Genomic DNA, 25,450 nt, shown 5'->3' with positions numbered 1-25,450 from the left:
GATTGTTTTTGACCTATCTATTTTGTTTTATGTGGATGAATATTTTGCCTGCATGTTTATGCATATACTATGTGTGTTCTTGTATGCATGAGGCCAGAAGAGGCCATGTCCATAGCCTAGATACAATTATTTTTCAGTCTGGACATCTCAGACAAAAATTCAATGTTTCTGAGACGTAATTTCCTGAATTAATTATAATAATATCACATTATTATGTATAGTATAACAAGATATTATTACATCATTAATATGATAATTCCTAAGATGCAAAGTCTGACACAGGGCTGGCATATAATAGATACTTTATTAACAGAAGCCAGTGCTATCTTCATAACATTGGTTCATTTCTGACCATCTGACCTTCTTCTTCTGCCTCTTAATTTATGGGGCTTACAAAATGGACCAGTGGAATTTCCAGTTCATAGTGGAAGCTGCCCTAGAGAGTAGGGTGCTTTTCTCCTCTGACCAATTGGAGTCATGAAGTAGGATGGAGGAAGGAAATGGCTGGGTGTGCCCAACTCTGCAGAAAGGAGCCCTCTCCCAGTTTTCAGTGCCCCCCTTGCCCTGCATCTAGTTCTGCTTCAACTTGCTTTTCTGTCCTGCCTAGTCAAGTACTCAACTACTGCGCTACATGCCCAGCTGGTCCTTGACTTTCTATCATTTTTCTTTGTTTATCTTGCAACAGAAAGTCAGGTCAAAGTTGCAGAGGAAGCATGAAAAAATGCTGCCTCCTTCTCTAGGAAGTGGTAATCTTTTGCTGATTTTGAAAAACACCCCATAAGTCTGACTTGGAGGCTGGACGTGTCATTGTTGACCCTGGACCATCCTCTCATGAGGAAGCTCATGTTGGGTGATAGCTCAGACTGTCAGGTTGTATTTGCCACCACCTTCTAGAGAATTAGTCTAATTCCATGTCCTTCAAAAATCCAAGATCAATTTTTGTGTCTGTTTCTGGAGTCTTTTATTTTTTCCAGTCTAAATGTCCTCCGCTCCTCTTACGCAATGCTTTCCTTCCCAACTTCTGCCTCTCTGTGTGTTTATGTCATTCCAGAAGTTTACCAGAAATTACAAAAGTATTCTAGCAGAGAGGAGAAAGGGACTTTTGCTTGTCTGTGTGCTTTATTTCTGTTCACGCATTTGAGATTGCATGAGACTTCAGACATTCTTGTCATCCTGTTGACTCATGGTCCATGTATAGCCAACTCAAACTGCAGATCTCATGAATACATAGAACTGCAAGTGACTTCTCTTTTCTCTAACTGTAGCTCTGACTTTTTGAGCTAAGCGGAGTTTATCTCTCTCTTCTGATTTACATCGTTAAGTCTGCTCTTCCACCTTATCCACTTCCAGCCACTTCAGATTCTGATTCTACTGTTATTCCACAGCTGCGATGTATTGCTTCCTGTTGTCTAGGGGTTCAGTGACTCTCTTGCTAATCCAGAGATGGATCACCATGAGAACGAAGTTTGAGACTGGTATTGGCTACCTACTCCTTTGGGTAGTACTTCTTAGGATCTTAGAAAGCTACTTGCCTATGTGGTCTTGCTTTGAGATCCATTTGGAGAATTCATCTTGTTCTTTACCTCTGCTAATTCCATTGGCTTGCCCCAGGAACTCTGTAGACACAGGAGTCTACTCCAACACTCTTGTCTCAAGGTTTCCTGAGCTATAGCATTGCTTTGTTCAGAAACTGTTTAGTCTGTGTGTGGATTCATGCACTGGGTGCCTGAGTTATTCAGCCATGTGCCAACCATGCTCTCGCAGGTGCTGAGACTCGGGGTTGAGGGGTTCATCCTAGAGGGAATCTGATTATATCGTCATGGGAGTGACATCCTGGGAATGAAGTACTGCTGCCAACCCTGGCTTCCTGATTCACGTTTCTAGAAAGAACCATCTTGTACTGATTCAGTAATAGTTCAGCTTCAAAAATTAAGTCATGTAACTCCTCTATTTATCACTGGATCATCCTGATGGGACAACCGAGGGTGAAGACTTACAGATGTGCCTCACCCAGTTTTCTTATTGCTGGAACCTTTGAGTCACTTTATTGTTTTTCTTCCTCTAAGCCAGAGTGTTACCAATAGGTTGAGTGGTGGCTACGTTAATTTGGGGAGTTAGTGTGGGAAAGCATTCTCCCTTTCCTATCATGCTCACACCTCAAAGGCAGTATAAACATCGGCTAAATTCTCAGAAGCCACAGAAAAGGCGGCATGTCTAGATTGTGGCCCTGTGACATCTAAACTTTCAAGGCTAGTGCTTTAAGTTTTGTGTGATATAGGAGGTGATTTCTGACAGGACACAAATGACAACTTTTACTTCTGACTCAACGTCAAAATGTGCCTTGTTGATTAAATGGATATTGAGAAGGAAAAGATGAAGTTAGGGAAAGTATTGTTTCATGCAGCTATGGTGAAATTCTGGAGAGTCGTTGGTCAGTGACTGAAGGTTGGCAAACACTGGTGTAGGAGAGACTTGAGGTTATGTCAAAACTGATTTGGCAACAGATTTACGTTCTTGCTCTCATTAACTGTGATCTTTGGTCAACTCTTGATTCCTCCTGGTCCTCTGCTTATCAGAAATTTGGACACAGACTACCTTGTGGGTCATTAAGGATTCAGTGAGATGCTTCCTATGGGGTTCCAGCAGTGAGCATGAGCACGTGGGTGACACACAGTAAATCAGAAATCCATCATTCCCCTCACATTCCAGGGTGTTTGGCCTTTGACAATTTGTTCACGTTTTCTGACCCTTAAGTTTCATTGTCTAACTTTTGAGATCTGGTTAAACGACTTGATGATGCTTCATCTTAGAGTCTGGCTTGGTCCTTGGGTGGGGACACCTGTGAGACAGTGGTAGTTTGTGTTACCCACCAGGCAGAAGCCTATTCAGGGCATGGAGAGGCCATGATGGTGGTTGTGCTCTGAGCAGTGGCGTGATAGCAATGCATAGAAACTCTGAGAGCATCTTTAGAGAATGCGGTGAAAGCAAGTCTAATGCCTGCCCTTTCTCCTCACGTAATATTGTCAAATCAAATGAAAGTGCTCTGGACGGCAGCAGAGTAAATGCAGGCAACTGGAGAACCACTTCCCTTGTGTAAACCAGGCCCCAAAGGCTCCAGATTCACACTCGTTTCACAAACTTCACAAATTTCACAAAATGTCACAAAGTTTACCTCCCACAGTTTCACTGGATATGCTAATCTGAGTTCCAAGGAATAACATGTACTGCAAAGGTTCGTGGAGCTCTTCGAGGGTTTATGGATGTGTTTACTCATAGATAATGTATTTTTAAAATCTGAGAAGGTTAGGTTCTTTTTTAAACAATTGTTCTTAAAGACAGCAAGCGCTGCATGAATTCCAGGCACTAGGGCTGGGGAGGATGCCCCTGTCCTTTAGGGAGGGCCATCCCCCCACAGCCTCCTCTCTGTCCCTGTCCTTTGGCTTACCTCTGGGCCCTGGTCTTGGTGACTCTGGCTTTTCTCCCTGGGAAGGGGAGAGGAGGAGCCTCAAAGCGGTCCTTCGGTCCTTCCTAGTGGCTTGTCACCCACCGTCAGAGATCATGGTACCTGGCCTGTTGCTGTTGGCTGTGCTCCTCACTGCTTCCTCCCTTTCAGCTGCTTAAGATGCTCTGCTTAGTGATGCTAAGCATGCTAATCGCTAATCATGGCTGCTTCCTGCTGAGCTTGTCTGCTCAGGGATCTACCTTCTCCCAGTGTCTGCTCCTTGTCCCATTCACCGTGGATGCAACTTAGTGTGTCTTCAGGGCTTCCTACTGGGCATGAAGTTGGAAAGTGCTTATTTATGCTGGGGGCTGAGGATTCTGGCTTTTCCAGGGTAGAACATCCTCACAGTATAAGGCATTCTCATTCTTTCTCTCTCTCTCTCTCTCTCTCTCTCTCTCTCTCTCTCTCTCTCTCTTTCTCTCTTTCACACACACACACACACACACCCACCCACCCCACTTCTTAACAGTTAGCTAAGCCCTTGTCTAGTGAGTCCTCCAGGGGCTCCTGTAGGCTCACATTACTTACTTACGCTGATCTAGGGACAATCCCTCTGTTTGGTTTGTGTGGATCCTGTAGAAGTTCTGCACTCTTTACAGCTATGGCTTAACCCGAGTGGTGTAGTGAGGGCTATCAGTTCTGTGGTGTGGCTGGATGCCAGATAGCTCATCTCTTGTGTGCATGGGACTCAGCTAAGATCCTAGCTCCTAGCTCTTAGCTCTTAGCTCTCTAGGTGTCTGGCTCTGTCCCAAGTGACAGCCACACTGATACACTTTAAGTACAGAAGTCCAGAAGGTACACTGCAGAAGACTATTTTCTGGTCCTTTGTGTTTGGGTAAGGAAAGGCAGCTGGGGCAACTGAGGGACAGCCTCAAAGCTGTACCTGTGTGTGCTTGTGTTTTAAAGCCCATGGGAGTGACACCCTCCGTAAGAGCTGTGCTCGTTCAAGTCGGGCACTATCCACTGGACATGATTGTCTGTTGCAGCCTATGTCCTCTTCCTCTTCTGTCAGTGCAGACTGTGGTGACAGTTCACAGCCCCTCCCCCTGCCCCATCTCTGGTTCAGAGGCTTTACAGATGTTTTCTCTCCAGGGTGCATAAGTCCTGGAGCTCCTGAAAACTTTTCCAAGAAAGAACCACGGTGAATCTTGGGCACTGGATTGGATATGTCCCCAGATTGTTGAGGTTGAGACTGGAGGAGATCCAGGGAAGTGTTATACATGCTGAGTTACATCTGCTTGTCTCTGTCTCTTTAGCTAGGTGTCATGTTGAGGCCATGGCTTGGCTACCATTTTCAGGTATTCAAAATACAAAGCTGGTTTGGTCTTTCCATTGTGGCTTGGACCCAGGTCTCTGTGCATTTTCACCTACAAGCCATGCGGGTTTTTCAATTAGGGAAAATAGCCGTGCCATTTTGCCTGTCTGTTGACACTGACAACTCCTGATAAGGATCTTTGATTCTGCGTTAATCCTTGAAAGTCACAAAGACATTAGCTTCAAGAGGCAGGGTGGTGATAGGTCAAGGAAGTTGGCTGAGGCAGGGATTTGAGGCCTGTCTCTAAAGACCATCTTGTGACTCATAGCCTCTTCTCCTTTTGTGCTTGAAGTTCTGCTTTTTATTTCATCAGGGCAGTTGCTCAAGTTGGGTTTACAGCCCCTAATGTCTGCTCTTCTGTCCTTGTATCTGACACTCATGTGTGTGTCATCTTATTGTGCGAGCTGATGACGCACGTGTGTCAGCATGTCATCAAAGTTGAAAGCCTGTAAGATCTTTGGGTGGTTGCGATTCATGTCCTGTGTGTGCTTCTCAAAAGTTTTGACTTGAGGCTTCGGAGTTTCATAGTTTGAAACCTTTCTACCTCAATGAACATTTCCCCAGACCTGTCAGAGCCAGGCTGTGCCCCAGAGCTCGGACTGTTGGTTGCCATCTGGGGCAGAGGCCTGGCCCCAGCTAAGCAGTACTCAGGGTACTCAGTGCTCCAGTGCACTGTTGAAATATTGCTTGAGCTTAAGTCAAACCAAAGGTCAACTTTACCCAGACAAGCATAGAAAACACAATTGCATTCAATTACAGAAAGCCATGTTACCCCACAATGTCAGGCTACTTTTTAAAATCTTGACTTGTGACCATCAGACACCAGTGTTACATGTCTCATGTCTTTCCTGTATGAGATTCCTTTACCCTGAGGGTGGCAGAGAGCAGCTTGGGCATAGAGTTTGGTTCTCCCTGAAAGCTTTCTGCTTCTGGCCCATCCTCTTCTGTTGCACAGAAGTACTGAAAGGCAGTGTTCAGTTGATTCTGTCTACAGACAAGGTTGGACAGGGTAGGAATAACATATTTCATTAAAAGATTTCCCGCCCCCCCATTATATATTCATTGTACATTGTTTCATGTCATATAAGGATGTGCTTACATAGGTATGCTTTGTATGTTTGGTCTCGTATCATATAAGGGTGTATACATATAAATAGGTATTGTATGTTTGGTCCTATGTTATACAAGGGTACATTCATAGGCATGCATTGTATGTTTTGTCCCATGCCACAAAGGATATACTGAACATGGGTATGTATGTTCCTCTTCTTTTGTTCAAACCTTCTCTGACATCACTCCTGTTTTCCTAGACAATTTGCTAAATTTGTATTTATGTAAAACCTAAGACCCACAAGTGAGAGAAAAGTATAGAATATCTGCCTTTCTGAGACTAACTTAATTTGATTAATTGGATTATCTCTGATTATATGTATTTTCTCAAAAAAGCCATAGCTTTGTTCTCTATGGCTGAAAAATCTTCCACGTCTTTCTCTCGTTGTTGGATACCTTCTTTCTCTAACTTAGCTGTATGAAGAGAGCTTCAGTGAACAGTGATGTACTTCTGTTTCTGAGTGGAACTTCATATCTTTAGTAGACTACTGAATTTGGCTCTTTGAAGCAGCATTAGCAGGTCAGTACTATTCCCATTTTATTGATGAGAAAACACTGAGTCTGAAAGGTTGTATCTGTTGCTCAGGGCTGTGGAATTGTAACTTGGGTCCAGGTCTGTGTGACTCGAAGTTCCACACCTTCCCACCACACCATGTGCCCATGTTGCCTCACTTCAGTGTGGGGGAGCATGGTTGACATCACCAGCTTTTGATTTTAGAGAGTAACACAATTCACTTAGCTGCTAATGGAGTGGAAAGAACTAGAGTTTTGAAATCAAAGTTGTTGGGTTTACATTTGCTTCAGGTTTGTTTTGTGACCTTGAGCCAGCTACTCCCTCCTGATCTCTTTCCTGCTTTGGAAAAATGAGGATAACAGTAATACTTTTCTCGGAAGCTGGTTTTAGAGATTCTGGAAATTGATCCGTGCAATGTATCTGAGGCCTTGTAAATACAAGTCCTGTTTCCTGCCTCAAAGTGCCACCACATCCTGCTAAGATTATTAATTTTAGACATTAGAAGAAATAAGGTGATGTACGCAGGATGCATGCCAAGAGTTCTCCCTAAACCTGCCTGGAAAGAGTCCCACCTCGGTCCCTCACATGATGGTCATCTTCCTTTCCTTCTCTTGTTCTGTGGTTGTCTGTCTCTGTCTTTCTCTGTGACTCTGTCTCTGTGTTTGTCTGTCTGTCTGTTTCTGTCTCCTTGTCTCTGTCAGCCTCCCCCCACCCTTCTCTCTCCCTTTCCCTCTTTCTCTGACTCTGTCTGTCTCTCTGTCTCTCCCCTCCTCTCTCTCCCTCTCCCCTTACCCTTTTCCCTCCCTTTCCCCCTCCCCCTCCCTCTCCCTCTCTGCTAGAAGTTGATGTCAGGGGTCTACTCACCTGTTTGGCTAACTTAGCTACAAAGCATGCTCTAAGGATCCTGTCCCCTCCCCTCAATACCCCTGAGCTGCTTCAGGAACATCTAGATTTTTCAAGTTCCCAGGAACTGATTCTAGTCCATCATCCTGTTGTGTCTGGTCTCAATCAGTTAGAGACAAAGTCATAGCTTAGAACTGGGTGGCCTAAACTCTGCCCTCCCCCAGACCTCCTGTCTCTGCCACCTTCTGTGAGATTCAGTTTTTCCTATTTTTGACCTTTCCTTCTTTTCTCCTTCCACCTTCCCATCCTGTCTGTGCTTTGCATCCCTCTGGTATTCACAAAAGGTTCTCTACAAAGTATGGGGCTTTGTTTGTTTGTTTATCAGCTGTCTTCTTGTTTTCCCTCCTAGAAAGCAGCTTTTCCCACTTCTTGTTAGGAAGGCCTGCTTATTTATTTAATCCATTCTAGCTTCCATAAGAAAATACCCAAGACTCAGTAATTTTACCCAATAGAAATCGTCTTAAGGAGCCCGGACATCCAAGGTCAGAGTGTTGCAGCATTGATATCTGTTGTGGGTGACCCGCTCCTGGAGGGGAGAAACTGTTGACTGTAACTTGGTAGAAGAGACAGAAGAATGAGCCCACCCCTCAAGGTCTTTTTTAAAAAAAGATTTATATTGTTTATTTTTATGTATACGAGTGTTTGTTTGTATCTATGTATATGTACCATGTGTGTCTCTTCAATCTTTTTAAAAAGTGCTTCCATAAAAATCATAAGCCCATCTGGGAGGACCCTGCTCTGATGACTGATTTCCCTAGAGGCCTCTCGTTTCCCAGCATTCTCAATCCTGTCAGTCATTTACTGCCTTAGAGCACGAATCTGGGCAGAGGTGTTTCCTTCCTGCTCTGATCTCGATTGTGATGGACTCTTGAATAGCAGACAGGGCTGCTCTGTTCTTACTGGATGCCCATCTCCTCTTGGATGCCAAGGGCCGGGATTATGTCATACCATGCCCTCTTTGTCCTTGCCTTTGGGAAGCACTGACTAGGATTTTCCCTTTCATCCTTAGCACTGGTATTGTGGTATAGTAGACATTTAACTAATGCACCAAAACATTTAAACAACACACGGTGTCTAAAGCTGTACAATTCCTGTTGGTCCAAAGACGAGGTTTTGGCAGCACTACTGTTTGCCCCAAACATTCAGGGCGTATAGCCACCAATGGTTAGGACTATGGGAAACTGTTCACATAATTGCCATGACGATTTTGTCAGCATGTATTTTTTAATGTATTTAGTCTCCGATGTGTATTTTCTTGTGCATTGTGAGTCATGCTTGGTGTTATTAGTGCTTTCTTTACCCAGAAGCTCAGAGGGCCTGAAAAGTGACTTCCAAAGTCTACAAGGCTAGACAATTCTGGAATTGAAATGTGACATAGGTTTATTAGACTCCAAAGCTAAGCCTCTTCTGAAGTTTCTTTAGAATTGTTCGGAGAAATTTCTCCAGTGCCCTATGACCCACAGGGAGGTCTCAAGGAATGCATGCCCACAGTTTAACCCACCCCTCATCCATACTAACTGTTACCTCAGGGCATAGCGACCCAGCTGCTCTTCCTTCTCTCCAGAGCATCCCACAAAGTCTTCTGGAGACATCTCACCCCTGACGAAAGTACAGCCCCAGCATCACAAACTGAACCAAAGCAACAGAAACTCCAAAACTGGGCATGATGGTGTGTTTATAATGGTGTGTTTATAACCCGGGAGGAGGAAGTAGGAGAATGACGAGTTCGAAGCCAGGCTTAGCTACTTGAGACTTAGAAAGGAACTAAGCAACCAACCAGCTAAGAAACAGGTGTGATTATTTCCAGCCCCTTTGTAGCTGAAAATATTCCGAAGTCTTGTTTATAGGACTAATCAAATAGGGTAAATAAAACCACAAGACTGTCATCCAGCTGCCCTTCCCTGCCCACATCCCCAAACCTTTGTCTGTTTGGCTGACCCAGGGCTAGGAGACCTCTACTCCACCTCTACCCCACCCTGCAGCCACCCAGGGGATCCGTTTAAGAAGGGTATGCAGGCCAGGGCTGCTGGCAAGGCCTTTTTCTCTACTGCTTTTTCCCATTTGTCTCCTCCACCCACTTCTCAAGCTGCTCATGGATAGGGTTCCTTTTGCATAGAGCACAAGACTGCAGAGAACTTGAAACTAAAGCTGGGCCTTGGAGAGGGCACTGACCGAGAGTAACCCCAGTGGCTGCTGCCAGGGCTTTCCTCCTCTGCCTTCTTCTGTTGTTTCCCTGGCCTCCCCCCGCCTCTCCTCCTCCTCCTCCTCCTCCTCCCCTCCGCTCCAGGGTTCCAGCAGGTAGGTGGGAGAGAAAGCAGGTAACACTTCCTTAGCCAGGAAGACCCCTCCAGAGTTAAGGCTTCTCTTTAACCTCTATCTGCCTGTGCTGTGCATTCTTAGTTTGGCTGTAGAGGCTTGACCCAGATGAAAAGCAAGAAATGCAGGATTGTGTCTCACGCTGTCCCAGCCCACAGATGCATCTCATCTGTTTGCTCTTTTTTTTTTTTTTAAACACCAGCCTTTTATTTTGTTTTCCCTCTCTCCTCCCCTTTGCCCTGCTTCACTGTGCCCAAAGCTCCAGGGACATGGCAGGCGACTGGTTGCCTCTCAGGCCAATCAGGAAGCTGGGTTGGGCAGATCAGATACTTTGGTTCAGCAATGAGAGAACTCCTTTGGCCTTTTTGTTGAATACAGCTTTCTGTTTTCTCTGATGTTCACATTCTAACTATGACCACACCTTCTCTTGTAAATACTCCCGGCTAATCAGCTCTTGATTTTCAGTGAGCATATGTGTACGTGCATGTACATTTTAGAGGGCAGACAACAGTATTGAATTTAGGGTCTCTCACTGAACACGGAGCTCACTGATTTGGATTCACCTACTGGCCAGCAAGCCTCGAGTATCCGCCTTTGTCCATCTTGCCAGCAATGCACGCATGTTCCATGGCTCATGACTTTTGACATTGATGTTGGGGATGGAAGCTCAGTTCCTTTGCGCTTGCCCAGTAGGTGTTTTATTGAGTGAGCCATCATCCTAGCTCCACTCTCTTGTTCACATTCTTAATCATTGCTTTCTCCATCAACTTATGAATGTTACTATTTCTATTTTGTTTTAAAAACCTTCCTACACTTTATTCGTATATGTATGAAGTGGGGTGGCATGTAAAGGGACAGAGCAACTTGTGGAAGTCATCCTACGCGGGTCTCATGGACTGAAATTGGGGTGCCAGGTTTGATGGCAGGTGCTGTCCTTGCTAAGCCTTCTTGTTGACCCTAACTCCATTTGATGTCTAAGAAACTGAGGCCAAGAGAGAGCAAAGAAAGGGACCAAGTGAGGTTCATGTCACATAGATAGGAAATGTTGGAGTTCAGCATTTCTGATAAGAGTCTCTGGTGCTCGATCAGTTGGATCCTGTGTTTCTCTCAGAAACACGGAAAAGAATTTTTCAGAGAACATTTTCCCCAACCACACATTCCACAGATAATAACAATCAAGTCCACGTCAACTCATTTGGTTAGGGTTAACTGAGTGACTCTCTTTCCCACGACGCGGTCTTTGTCTTACCTAGAATGACTTGTCTATTACTGGTCATCTACCTGTGTCTATTTTCAGAGTTGCTATATGATATGTTCCTTTCGTTGATCCTCTATAAAATGTTAGGTTTATCTATTTTTTCTTTTCCCTGTGCCTCCATATTCCTTTCTTGTCTCTCTCCTTTCTTTTTCGAAGTACCAGGGATTGAACCCAGGGCTTCTATATGTTAGAAAAATACTCTAGCCCTGAGCTATATGCCCACCTGTCCCCCCACCTGCATTTTTTTTTGTGTGAGACAAAGAGTTGTTAAGTTGCTGCAACTCACTTTGTACTGGAATCCTCCTGCCCTAGAGCCCCAGATAGCTGGAATATAACAGACCTGTGCTATTAGGCCTGGCTTTTATTAAGTTTTTAATGAAGTTCTGAATAGGTACTTGAGTGAGCCTTGAACTTTCCTTCACCTTGTAGCAGGTAGAAAAATAAAAGCAAAAATAGCTTTATCTCACCCAGGCAAATCTATAGTACACACATGAATGTGTGGCACATGTATGGGCACATATAGACACATCTTCACAGGCCATGAATTTGGCATCCCAATGTTCTTGGCAAAATTGCCTCTCTCTTTTTATCTATTTTGAACACAGCAGCTCAACCAATGAGAGAAGCTGTCCCTGAGCAGGATGAGATTAGAAGTTCTGTATGGAGCGTGTAACTCAGCACAGGAATTCCCCTGGCTGCCATGAACATTTCTCATCTAAGGCCTACTGTCAGTCCAGAAAGGTGGATGCTCTTGTCATTTCTGTTTGGTTTGTGTTGTATGTATGTATGTATGTATGTATGTATGTATGTATGTATGTATTCTTTCTGATACTGGGAATGGAACTCAGAGCTTCATGCCTGCTGGGTAAGTGCTCGAACCACTGAGACACACCCACAGCCTTTTTCTTACTAGGCTATCCAGGCTTGCCTTGAACTCATATTGTGGACCAAGACTTTGTGATCCTCCTGTTTCAGCTTCCCAAATAGCTGGGATTACAAGTGTGAACCACTACATCAAGCTCTGTATCATCATTTAGTTATCTCGGCTTCCCTCTGCTTTATTCCTCCTACGCTTCCAGCTGTTGTTTACCTGATGTTTCTCTTCACTTGCGCTGATAAAACCAAGTAGGTTTAGGGACACCGTAGCCATCTTGACCCTGTCTGTTTCACATTCATGTCCTGATTGGTCTTTCCACTTCCTACTGCCAGAAGAATTTACCTCTTCAAAATTTGTCATTTCTCAGGTTCCATCAGCTCATTTTACATTTATAAATTTGTATCCATCCATCCATCTTTCCATCTACCCACCTATCCATCTACCCATCCATCTGTCAATCTGTCCATCCATCCATCCATCCATCCATCCATCCATCCATCCATCTTTTCATCCATCCATCCATCCATCCATCTATCTTTCCATCTTCCTGTCCATCTGTCCATCCGTCCATCATCCATCCATCCTTCCATCTTCCTGTCCATCCATCCATCCATCCATCCATCCATCCATCCATCCATCCATCTTTCCATCCATCTTTCCATCCATCCATCTTTCCATCTTGCCATCCATCTGTCCATCTATTTATCCATCCATCCATCCATCCATCCATCCATCCATCCATCCATCCAGTATCTTCACCCAAGATTAATAGCTGTTTCAGTCATCTGGCTTGGTTCATTCTTTGTACTCTCCTACACAGCTAGCTGCATACTGAAGACAGAGACCATCAAGGACAAAACCACTGTGGTCTGTCTTCATATCACTTCTTCTTTCTCTTCCCCTTTCCCCTCCTATACCTCAAATCTAAGGTTTTGTGGAATTTATCCTATATCTTTGCTCATGGATGTATGTTGAGAATTTACTGTGTATATAGCCCCATAAGTACAGGATTTCTGGGTGTCTTCTATCATGAGAGGGGATCTTTTTACTCCACTTAATGCTAGGTGTGGTTGATCTGTAGTCTTTTTTTGAAACTGTAGCATGATTTCCCTCATGATATTCTTGCAGATAAATTTCATCCTCTTCTGTTTCTATCTTCCTCTGGCTTTCTTATCCTTTTTTTGAATTCTTTTTTCTGTTTTAATTCCCAAGACCCAGTTCCTATCTCCAGTGGTTCTGGTTCATTGTTCTGGGGTGTGGCCTGGGTTTTGGGATTTTTTAAAAACTCCTACATGGGCCTGGCAGCATCCAAGGCTGAGAGCCATCATACCACACAATTTTGCCTTCCTGTGTATGTATGAGTTGCAGCTGTTAGTGGTGATAGTACAGTAGACGTATCTGTATATATATATATATATATATATATATATATATATATATATATATACATGTGGCCAGACTATAAGTTGTTTGTAGCCAAGGATCTTTAGCTTTCCCTGCATCGGCCCCACCCAGCATCTGCCACACCATGCTCATGCACTGCTAAGGGCTGTTGCCTGTTCAACCAGCTTCTATGGTTTCTGTGTCTCCTCCAGGGGATAGGCAGTTGGCGTTTGATCACATCCAGCTGTTTTTATCTGCAGTCTGTTGATATAACAGAAGCATCGAATAAACATACTAAGTACATTTGTTGGCCTCCAGAGTGTTGCTGGGTGACCTAGGTCCATTCAGAGTGCCGTCTGGGTCAACCTCCCACACTCGTGCTGCCCTTAAGGAAGGAGCTGTTCTGAAGTGTGTACTGCTGTGGCTTTGCTTAGGAGGAATTTGTGTTCAACTGTTGATCCAAGTGTTAGGTCATAGATTTATTCTGTTTTATCAAGGGTTCATAGAGATCTCTTTTGACTCTCATTTTATAGGTAAGGCTATGGACGTTTTAGTAGGTCAAATAAACTGGAAAATACATGGATACAGAGCCCAGGATTTGGATTCCCAATATGGTGTGTGTGTGTGTGTGTGTGTGTGTGTACACATGCACATTTTACAAGACATTGCATATGCTGAAAAAGTGCTCTATTAATGATCTATAGTCACCAGCTATTTTTTGATTATATATATATACATATACATATATATATGTGTATATATATATGCATATACACACATACACATAACTTATTTATAAGCAAGCCTGCCTTTTCACCTTAAGCCTCAACTGAAGCCCTCTGCCTGCCTTCCTTCCTCCTTCCCACATCATGAGAATGCTGGGATGTTCTAGATGTTGTCTTTGAGAAGATACTTCTAGTAGTCAGTGTTCTAATTTTCTCCTGGGCTATAGTCTAGGGATGGATGATCTTGACATTTCTTGGCCTCTTCCTGTACCTACTAATCTAAAAGATCCTTCTGCAGTCCTTCTGATCGTCTCATCTCGCGTTTAGTCAGGTGTCATTGCCAGAGCAGTAATTCTGTGCCAGGCTTAGTTCTAGGTATTTGGAACACTAAGATAAAAGACATATTCTGTATTTTTACAAGTAGAGTTTAATGCAGGCTGTATTTTAGTAAAATAACATTTCATAATATGTGGCTCCCAGATCCGATGCATTGGAAATGTGGAGGCTGCTTATTAAAATGAGGATTTGTGGGGGGAGGGTCTACCTTAGAACCCCTGGATCTAATCTGAAGCGATAGACATCCAGAGACTAGTTTTTGTGTGCCTCCTAAGTGAGTCTTAGGGTGCTCCGTTGCATGGCAACTGAAGAATTGAGGTCAGTGGTACCAGTATGAGGTCTTACACGATGGGAAGACCAGGCAGATGACAGCTTACTGAGTGCTGATTTCAAAGAGGGACATTAACAGGCCTCAGATCAGCTTTGGGATTTTATGAGGAACCCTAGGATCAAACTACACAGGCACTGAGGAGAATCACTTTTTATCTGCTCCATTCAAAATTACTGAAGTTTGCTCAATGCTGAAGATGCCTGGATCATTCATGTGTGTTGAGAATCTGCTTGGGCTGTATGTCTCCACGAAGGGAGACCCTTTTAGATTCCAGGATAAAGTGTTTCATCGGTGCACGCCTGTAGTCTTCTTTTACAGATGGAACCCCTCTTTGGGTAATTGATTTGGGTTTGTAAAGTTTGCCCTCTAGTGGTCAGCTGTTTGGTCACAGTTGAGCTGCATTTTTGTTGTTTGGTTTGGTTTGGCTGGTTTGGTTGTTGTTTGTTTGTTTTAATTTCAAAAATGAATTCGGATTATTGGAAGTTTAAAGTGGAAAGAGAAGAGATAGATAAGATACAGTTGAGCTGGGTTTTTGATTGTTGTTTGTTTTGTGGGTTTTTTTATTGTTGTTTGTTTTAATTTCAAAAAAGAATTCGGATTATTGGAAGTTTAAAGTGGAAAGAGGGACGAAAGATAAGATAGTCAATAAAATAAGTCAGGGAAATGATGGTATTTCAGAGTGGCAGGCTCCTACTTAGCATCTCAGAATCCTCTTGCTTTACAGATGATGGGGCCCAAGGCTCAGAAAAGTGCTAAGAAATATTCAAGTGGTACCATCATACATAGCCTTCAGCCAAAGACTAACATTCTGAATTCTGGGCCAGGGCCATTTCATGTCACTGGATGGAAGCCTTTTCTCAGTGTACTTGGAGAGCTTATTGTTTAATGGGAGTCAGCATGAAAGCCTTTAGCAGTCACTGTATTTAGTAAAGGGTGGGTTTTCAGACATGTGTTTACGTGTTTTTCTCAGTGTTTGGAGGAACTGGGCTTTAGAGCTGTGTATCCTATGTTTTGTTCTGAAATCAAGAAGAAACCATGTCTGTTTAAGCACCTGGATGCACTCACAGGTCTCCCCTGTGATTCTTGGAAGTGTGGTCCCAGGCTGGCAGCATCAGCACCACCTGGGAGCTTGTTAGACATGCAGCTGCCGCCATAGCACAAGATGCTCCAAGGCTGCTCTCCAGCCGTCTGGTTGAAGCAACCCATCAAGCGATTCTGGTCCACAGAAATGTTAGAGAGCCATTGCCTGCTGATCTGGGAGATTAGCTGCTGTGACTTGTGGAAATAGGGCTCTCAGTATTTTCAATTCTAGCTACGTGAGGGAGCACTGAGGAGTCAGGCGCAGCAGGGCTCATGTCACAAACCTCAGGTAGGATGGATGAGATCATTTAAAAGGGTTGGTTTTTCAATTGGAAACAAGGAAAGACCATGTGTGTAACAACATCACTGTGCTGTTGTACTGTGGGAGCCCACACTGACCGTGGCTCAACACGTCCTCAGAAAGCAATCTTTTCATGTCTTCCCAGTGAGACAGATCTCCCGAAACTCACTTCTTAAGCCAGAAGCCTGTGCTCACCCATCCGTTTAAAATGAAGCAATCAATATTCTATTCTCCACCTGCCCCATAGCGGTTGAGTCTTTTCTTTTCATTCTTTTGTGTGTGTGTATGTGTTATTACCTATAAACAAAACACAATTTTCCAATAGATTTGAAGCTCCAGGATTTCCTGGTGGACAATGAAACGTTCTCTGGATTCCTACAACACAATTTGTCCCTTCCAAGGCCTACTGTGGACAGCTTGCTGCAGGCGGATGTCAGTCTCCAGAAGGTAAGCTACTACCTTCAGCTAAATCAGTGGGGCCTCACTATTATCCTGTCGATGATCCTGAAAAGAAAGAAACAAACCCCTGCCTTTGAAAAAGCTGTGAAGGAACTGGTCAGACCTCAGATGTATAGTTTCATTTCAGAAGTATAGTTTCATTTAGTTTCATAGAGCCATTTAACTCATGGCTCTGGTTGCCATAGACAAACCCTACAGCGAGTAGGATGTGTCACCCAGCATCAGGGCCAGTATGCTGAAATGAAGTTGATTTCTGTGTCTGTCCTTTGGCACTGTAATGGCTTCTTCCTAAAGGGGTTATATTTTATGTTAAGGTGAATTAAGCTCTTTTATTTTTTTTTTATGTAGTCCTGAAATAAGAGCCAGAGATATGGAATCTTAAACTGAAATCTATCACAAAAGATTAAACAAAACACCTGCTGGGGAGGCTGCATAAAGAGACATTTGTTCAACTTTTAAGTATAATATTAGTGTTTGCATAGGCTTTGCAGCTTAGGGTCCTAGAGAACTTTTCTGGCATTCTTTATTCTTATACCACTCCTGGGCAGAGTGCATGCCTATACATTTTTTCCCCCAAAGCTTTTTCTAAAGTTTATTATCTGGCAGAAAGGAGAATTGACCCCACACACTGCCTTTTGGCTCTCTCTGTACTGGCTTAGCTTTACAGTAAGCAGAAGTAGTGGGCGGGCTTATGCTTGAAATGATCTTTGCTTCACATGGCTGAGAATTTTTAAAGTTAGAAAAAAATGTGCTTACTGCATGCCCTTATGAAACTGGGAAAATATGCCTTGTGTTTACCAATTGTGTGGTTGGGAGGCGGGCCAGAGGCAGCAGACTTTTGAAATCGTTGCATTTAGCATAATTTCCATTGCCCCCTGCCAATTTCATATCTGTTGCATGCCATCGGTTTAAACTAAGAGGCATCCTGGGAAGGTCTTTGCATGGTAATTAGAGTTTCAGTGTTGTCGGGATTCTTCATCACAGCATGGTAACAAGGACTTAAGGCAGGAGTAAGCCTGGAGTGTGCTTGAGTATCTGGCAGTCGGTGACAATCTAGTGGACACGGCAGGGCAGATTCTCTTCAGTGTTTATGAAACTGCATGAGTGTTGAGAGGCTTGGAGTTCATCCCTTGCGTTGCTCTACAGGACTGCTCTGTGACCAGAATGGACTGCATTCAGTTAAGCTGACAGAAGGGTTGGTAATATTGTAATAATCCATCCATTCAGCAAGTACTGTTCTAGGGCTACATATACAAGTATGAGCCTCATAAACAAAGGTAGCCCCATATTATTACAGAGATTTCTCTGCTGGACAGTGAGGCTCAGGTATGAAAATGTACTGTCTATGTAAACCTAGGAAGGATAGCTATGTAAGAGTGTATGGCCAAAAGGAGGATTCCTGGTGGGATTGCTATGAAGAGCAGGTAAGGATGACTTAGAAGTGCCTTACAGATGAGTTGATAGAGGCCTGCTTTTCCATATTTTTCTTGGGGTCAAGTAAAACAAAACAGTCGCAATTCTGATGTTCCCTAAACATAGCTTTATGCATTTGTCAAGTATCTATACCTACAGATTCATGGTATAATTGTTTTCATGAAGCAGCCTAATTTCAGTGTCCAATGTCATACATTCCAGAGTAGTTAGGATAATCTTCCTCTAATAGTTCCAGGGGTTTAGACTCTGGGTTTCCATGTGTTCCAGTCACACTGAGAAAAAGACATGCCTTAAGGATTTTTTCTGTGCTAGAAGAACGAGAGAGTGGGATGTATTGAGTCGGCATACGGTATTGGAACATGGCTGACCGTGTCTGATTCATTCTAAGGTTCTTTCCTTCATGGGGTGACTGTAATGCTCCTTTTCTTCAGATCTTCCCAGCTGTACTGATGTTATACTCCCCCAAAGGCATCTGGGACCCAGCTTTCCATCCTGGATAATTTTTTTTCTTGTCTCTGTTTATATCCAACCCTTCCAGGTATTTTTGCAAGGCTACCAGTTGCATTTGGCCAGTCTGTGTAATGGATCAAAGTTAGAAGAAATAATTCAGCTTGGTGATGCAGAAGTTTCTGCCCTTTGTGATCTACCTAAGGAAAAGCTGAACTCAGCGGAGCGTGTGCTGCGCTATAACATGGACATCCTGAAGCCAATCGTGGTGAGTGGGCCTGCTCTGTGCAGGCACTCCAAGTGCTGGTGCTTTTAGAATGTGAAATCTTTTCCTGGACAACGTGTCTTGTTTTTGTAGAAACTTGGAGCTGGCTGGAACTTGGTGATATAATTTAGCCCAGTCATACTCTGGGTGTTCTTTCAAATTTCAGTCCTTTTCCCAAGGGTGACTTGGCGAAGAATGTTCTGGGTGTGGCTGAGTCCAAGCCCAAGGTTTCTGGTGCCAGTTTCAACTAGAAAAGACCCATCGTTCGTGGGTTTTTTTTTTTTGTGTGTTGTTGTTGTTGTTATTGTTTTTTGTTTTAATATATTTCTGAGGAAGAACCTATTTGAAGAAAGATTCCTCCCCCTCCCCATGCCAGATTTAAGAAAAGGTCTTGAAATGATTAATGGAGTGATGGCTACTTATTATTGTTTATAAAACTAGTAGAAGAGGAGATTTTGTTAGTAAAAAATTGGGTTGGATAAGACCACATAAAAATAATTAGCTCATACAATGACAAAAATGTATTAGAAAGACATACAAAACATCACAAAACAAACCATAACCAAGGAATGCAAGTGAGCCTTGGTGTATTGATCATCAGGGTTTGTTATAGAAATTCTACAATATAGATCTGTGAGTTTTCTGAGATCTTTGTCAAAATGACTCCAGTAGCATCTGTAGTATCCAGTATTCTGCTTTTCTGTGTACCAGGGAGAGCTGCTGTGACAATAGGTTCTCTGAAGAGACATATTCTTCATTATACCAAGATGATGCTGTAATCGTGTCAAACTCTGTGAAGGTGGCTTTCAGTTTCCATCAGCATTCCAAGCCTAGATCATGTGGGTTTTAGAAACATCTCAGAGTGGAGTCTCTGTACTGACCATGGAGACGTTCTTGCACATGTCTCAATTCTGCAGCTGTTGTGTGAAGAGTAGGGGCCAACAAAATGATGAGTTTCTTCTAGGTGCTTCTGTGGAGTGCAGGCATGCCAACTTTTAGGCCCAGCTTAATGTTTGCTTACTCCTAAAGTAGTTAATTCTGTTTCAGGTTTTTAAAACTACCAAATGCTTGCTTCGGTGGTCTGTGAGTCCATTGGTTATTGCTTTTATCACTGTAATTCAAGTGAGATAGACATTTCCTTATTGGAGATGTTTGTGGTGTTCTGAGCAGCAGCACTACATAGTTGGATAAGTATACTGCTGCAGATCTGTGCACACTGTTGACATCTTGTGAGACACGAAGGGTCAAGGTCATTACAAATGGCATGAGAGGTGTGATGTGAAATTGTGTTTGGGGGCTGCTGTGCTTCGCTATAAGACATAGAGGTAAACACTTATCCTTCAAATTTAGGAAATATTAATTATTTAAGAAGAGACAGGAATCGATTCTGGTGCCCCTTTGTTCTATTTCATTTTCATTTACTCTTTGAACACCTGTAGTGTTTTCAGCCCAATAAATCTCTCCTCCCGAAGAGAATCTGAACTACGTTTAAAGTAGAATGCCACCATGGCCCTCATCGTCTGTCCATTAGCTGCTCATATTTCGACTTGAAATTCCTCCCCCTGGGAGGGTTTCCAACACCATGGAAATGTACCTTAGACCTGTTAGCTGTGGGACATCCTGTCCTGTCGTGGCCTTCTATGTTAGTAGGTTCATGAACAAGTGTTAATTAAGATGGCTTCAGTGTACCCACTGCACATCTTTTGGGTGTAGAGAGTGGGATTCTCCTTCTGCTGGGAACCCTGTCTCATCAAGTCAAAACGTGGGGGCTCGTGAAGAAGATGATACTAGCGGATCAGGATTGTGCTGCGTGAAAATGTTTTGGGAGCTGCCTCTGGGATGGAATGTCTTTCAAACATTCTGTGATGTTACTTACTGGGTTAAGCAATGTTTCAATTGGAATACTGGGACTGATGCTTGACTTATAACAAGCATCCTTTTTCTCTTGCTACTTGGTTGAAATTTTAATTTGTGATGGTCAGTATGCGTTACCTGTGCTCTTAATCATACCAGTGGACAGTTAATTGCTACAAGAACTTTGAGGACAACAGCCAGATGCATGGCCCAGTATCTTGGGAGAAGACTGTTCCGTTAATATGCCATTTCTGTACCAAAAGTCATCATAAGAGACACGTTTTGAAATATTTTCCCCTTATATTGTTACTATTGTTATATTGTTACTATTTTGGATATGGGCATTTTCCCCATTTTCAGCTAAAAATATTGTGACTTTCTCCTGGGTCTCCTCTAGGTGGTTAGGGTAATGGTATTTGGATAACATATGGTATCCAAATGGTATTTGGATAACATATATGGCAGAGTTAAAAGACCGTGATTTGAGGTCAACAAGATCTGGGTTCAAATATTGGTTCAGCTTTTCACCGATGTCATTGACATCAGAAAAAATATCTTAGACTCTACAAGCCTCCATTTCCTCTTATTTTATATGGAGATAATATAGTTTATTATTTATTATGGTTACTTGTTTTAAATATTTCTATGTGGATATATCAAGAGGTCAGTGCGTGCTCAAAGAATGGAAGCCGATCGTTTAATTGACAAATAATATAAATTGTATGCTAAAAACAGTTGCTGGTAAGGCACATGTTTCCTTTTATAGCCCAGCATTAAGAATAAGAAGCAGAGTAAACAAAGCAATCCTGGAGAATATATGTCTATGCATAATGATACCTTTTGGTCCAGATATGGCCATAAACCTCGAACAAAACTCGCCAACCTCCAGACTAACAGTGCAGTACGTCAGAATTGTTCTAGAACCCTGCTTGGTTGAGATTCTCAAAAAGGTGGTTTTCCAGTAAATACAAGGGCAGATTGATTTATGGAACCCTGTCTCTAGGATAAATGTAACAGAGGTCATGGACATGCTGATAATCCTGAGTACTCATGGTATATTGTTAAAATAATAACCCTTACAGGGAGCTTTGGGGCACCTGGCAACAATTTGGGTTATGTCACTGCTCAGCAGGGTGGATTTGGTTGTCCACATGGGCTAGATGGAACAGGTAATCTTTCTTTCGCCTTCTCTGAACTACTCTTTGGAGCCTTCCTGCATCTTTCCCAGAGAGAGAGGAAAGCCTATGTGGGGATGATGTCTGCCTGCCTGCCTACCCGAGGCTCCATTCCCTTTGCACTGTAGGAGAGGGCCATGATAATGGAGCAGAAGAGTTGTCCAGAGCAAGTTGTTTGCTTCAGTTGTCAGGGTCCTTGCTGTTGCGTTGCTTTGGTTTCTTTTCTTTCACTTCTGCACAGGAGTTTAACATGAAAAGCAGTTATTAACTACATGGGTCTTTGCTTTCAGAGGCAATGTTACATCTCTCATCCTTTTTACACACATCTCTGTTGAGCACCTGGACTGGTTTAAATCTCTGACTTTTGCCTCTGTCAACAGGTAGAAAAAGTTCTGTGCTTTTAAGGGCTGGGGCCATTAGATCTGCCCATCCAGATAATTCAAGGTGATCTCCTTGTTTTGAGGTCCATGTACCAAATTACCTCTACAAAGCATGCTTGCCCCATTGTTAATGTATTCATGGATCCTGGAGATTATAGTGTGACTATCACTAGGAGTACTTCACCTGCCACAACTACCTTTGGATTGGAGAGTATATTTCCTTATTTCTTTGAAATGCTCTCTAAGTGCCCTAGGCTTTTATTGATCCCTCTTGAGCTCTCTGCTTTTTTCTCACCCGTGCTCTGAGAGTGATTCTGTTGAATGATAAACAGTACCTATCCAGGGTTCTCATGCAACAGAGTAAACACTTGGAAGCAGAGTGTCTCTTTTTGAAACATCCGTCCTACAAAATCCGACTATTTACTGGATATGTGCTCTCTCCATTGTACTGGGTTTTAGGTGCTGAAGTTCACTCATGGGCGAGGCAGATGAGATGCCTGTGGAGTTTTCATTCTAATGGGTTCGGAAGACCAACTTTAAAGGCCATCTGTGGATTCTGTTCCTCTGCCTTGTCTGGCCTTAGTGGGAGAGGATGTTGCACCTAGCCCTGCAAAGACTTGATATGCCAGGGTCAGGGGATACCCAGGGGGACCTTCCACCCTCTCAGAAGAGATGGGAAGAGGAGGTGGGAGGAGGGGCTATGTGAGGGAGGGACTGGGAGGAAGAGGGCCAATGATTGGGATGTAAAGTGAATAAGTAAATAAATTGAAGGGGAGAAAAAGGCTGAGGCAGTATATTTAAGGACTTCTTTCCAGGTTTTGAGGTAAAGTGAGGCTTTTCCTAGATAGATTGGGGCTCTGGTCCTGGCTCACTATTGTCTCAGTAATGTGAGAATGAAGTTGGAGGGCAGGACCACAGATTTATCTCATGTCAGCAATACCTTGGATATTGCTCACATGACTGTGCTTGGGTCGTCTTGACCTCTAAGAATACTGTCTGCCTAAAAGGGAGGCTTCTGTTTCTATGGAATGAAGAACTCTCTCCAGATGTCTTGTGATTCATGCTACGTGTTTTTATCAGGGCAGAACTTGGTTCTTATATTCAAGTGCCTGTGGTTTCTAGAAGACCAGTGACCTAGCAGCTGGGTTGTCTGCTTTCCAAGGTGCAAGTGAGCAATAGACAAGTAGAGCTGCCTTATCTTGAAGATCTGGGCTTGTTCTTAAAGTCTGTAGAAAAAGACTCAGAGGACGCATGGGGCTTGATATTATCTTCTGCTTGGTGACCTTTTTTCCCATTGCTTTGTGAGTGCACGCGTGTGTGCATGTGCACACGTTTGCATGTAGGTGGGTATGTGTAGGCATACATATGTGTGCATGGAGGTCAGAAGTAGATGCTGGGAATCATCCTTTTGCACTTTATTCGTACGAAAGGATCTGTCAGTATGACTCATCTCATTAGACAACTTGCTTTGGGTGCCCCCTCGTTTCTCCCTTCCAAAGCTGGGTTACATGCCCACCTGATATTTGTGTGGGTTCTGGGCTCTGAACTCTGGTTCTCATGCCTCTGTCATGAGCACTTTAACCACTGAGCCATATCCTCAGCCCAGCTTATGATTTTTAAGGGCTCAATATTTCAGCATGTAACGTGTCGACCTTGGCTTATGGCATTTATGTAAGATTTTTGTAGAGGAGAATTTTTATGTAGGTTTTTGTAGGGAAGAATTTTTGCTTTTCCTCTCTTTTTGCCTGCAAGACTAAAACATTTGTGGAAAGTATTAGATTTCATGAACTTCGTTTGGCTTTCCTGTCCAGCTGTTTGCATGGTGTGCCTTAAGCAACCATGGCCTTCATCATTTGGTATTTGATGCAGCAACGTGCTGTGAGGATTTACTCTCAGACTGTGTGCTTATCTGCACAAACTGAGGGATAAATTTGTAAATACAGTATTTTGCTAATATGACTGCTCAACTCCATTTGCTCAAACACATGTGCCTTAATTATACTACATTTGCTCTGGAGAAATGCCGTGGTTTTAAAGGTAAAGGCTTCCTTTTTTCCTAAGTTGTGCTAATAAGTGTATTGAACTGTATTTGGAAGCACCATAAACATGGACCATTTTAATGCATGAAAAACATTTAATATAAAATTTAATATTTAACTTGTTATTTTTAATATGTTAATACCTTCTTTAGACATGAGGTCAATCATTCCCTGTTTTAATAAAAATGCTAAAATATTCCTCAAAGGAAAGCTTTGTTGTCATGGAAATATTAGACTGCAATGGGTTGGACACATTCAGAGTGGGATGGCCATAAATGTCATGGAAATATTAGAGACTGACTTGTTAGGATAATGCTTGCCCATGGTACATAGCTGACTTGTTTTCAGTTTAAAGCTGTTTTTTTTTTTCCAAATTTTATTTTTTATTTTATTGTGTGTGTATGGGTGTTTTGCCTTTATGTCTTCATGTGTACTAGCTGCATGTCTAGTGTTATAGAGGCCAGAAAAGGACATTGGATCCCCTGGAGCTGGAGTTACACGTGGTTGTGAGTTGCATGTAGGTACTGGGACCCAAATCGAGCATCAAGTCCTCTGAATGAGCAGTGAGTGCTCTGAATCATCACTCAAGCCTCAAGTTTAAAGCTTGTTAATACTTAATCTAAGGCAAAATAAGTGGGGAGTTAGAGTTACATCTTCTTTGGGAAGTCATTTAGGGGAAGGTGGTTTTTGTTGCTGTTATGGTAGGATCTTTATCGAGGGTCCAGATCAGCCTTGATCTTCTGATCCTCATGCTTCAGACCCAAATGTTGGGACTATAAACCACTGCCATAATGCACAACTTTAAAGAGAAGTCAGGCATGTACTTCTACAAATACAGTTCAATATCAGGAATCATTTTGTATTATGCATTTACAAAGAGGCACACAAAATTCTATTTAGAGGCCTGAACAATGGATGTTAGCCACATAAAAATAGAGACTGTTACTAAAAGAAAACCTGGTATGCGCAAGGTCTTGAGGGGAATGGGAAGAGAAAGTGATGTTTAGGGGAACAGGATGGGTTGGGTATACTGATGGGGGACATTGTCAGGAGGAGCTGAGTTGAGATGTGATGCCGAGGGGGAGCTGAGTTGAAATGTGATACCGGGGAGGTGAACAGAGTCTATCAGAGGCAGACTTGAGAGATTCACATCAGACCACTGAACATCACTGTACCAAGGGCAGCCATGGCACGTTCCAGTGGTTCTTGACTTGAGGAGGGACATGTAAGACAGAGCATGTCCAGGGATTTGCATAGCTTTTGAGACAGGATTACACTGGCTCATTTCTTCCCTCTGAGATGTATCTCCCTCCCTTTAAGCTTTTTTTTCAGGAAACATCTACTGAGATATGCTAACAAATATATAAGACCCTACATTGAGTGAAATACCAGCTCAGAAATAAAAGCCAAGTGGGTGCTGTTAGCTTGTCGATCTTTAAAATGTTC

At 43.0% G+C, this 25,450-nt stretch overlaps 1 protein-coding gene across 3 annotated transcripts in view; it reads left to right on the top strand.

The window, feature by feature from the left end:
- Window positions 1-25,450, top strand: part of Abca1 (ATP binding cassette subfamily A member 1) — a 119,490-nt gene that overhangs the window by 33,505 nt on the left and 60,535 nt on the right. For all 3 annotated transcript variants that reach the window (XR_003712983.1, XM_028780033.1, XM_028780032.1), the window contains exons 6-7: window positions 16,277-16,398; window positions 18,383-18,559. Coding sequence is in view for 2 of the 3 variants with exons in the window: in XM_028780033.1 (XP_028635866.1) it covers window positions 16,277-16,398; window positions 18,383-18,559 (299 nt within the window). In the remaining variant the exon portion in view is untranslated. The remainder of the gene's footprint in view (window positions 1-16,276; window positions 16,399-18,382; window positions 18,560-25,450) is intronic.

Source organism: Grammomys surdaster, unplaced genomic scaffold (assembly GCF_004785775.1).
Source record: "Grammomys surdaster isolate TR1022 unplaced genomic scaffold, NIH_TR_1.0 363, whole genome shotgun sequence".
In the NCBI taxonomy this organism is placed as follows: domain Eukaryota; kingdom Metazoa; phylum Chordata; class Mammalia; order Rodentia; family Muridae; genus Grammomys; species Grammomys surdaster.
This window is presented reverse-complemented; position numbering and strand designations above follow the sequence as displayed.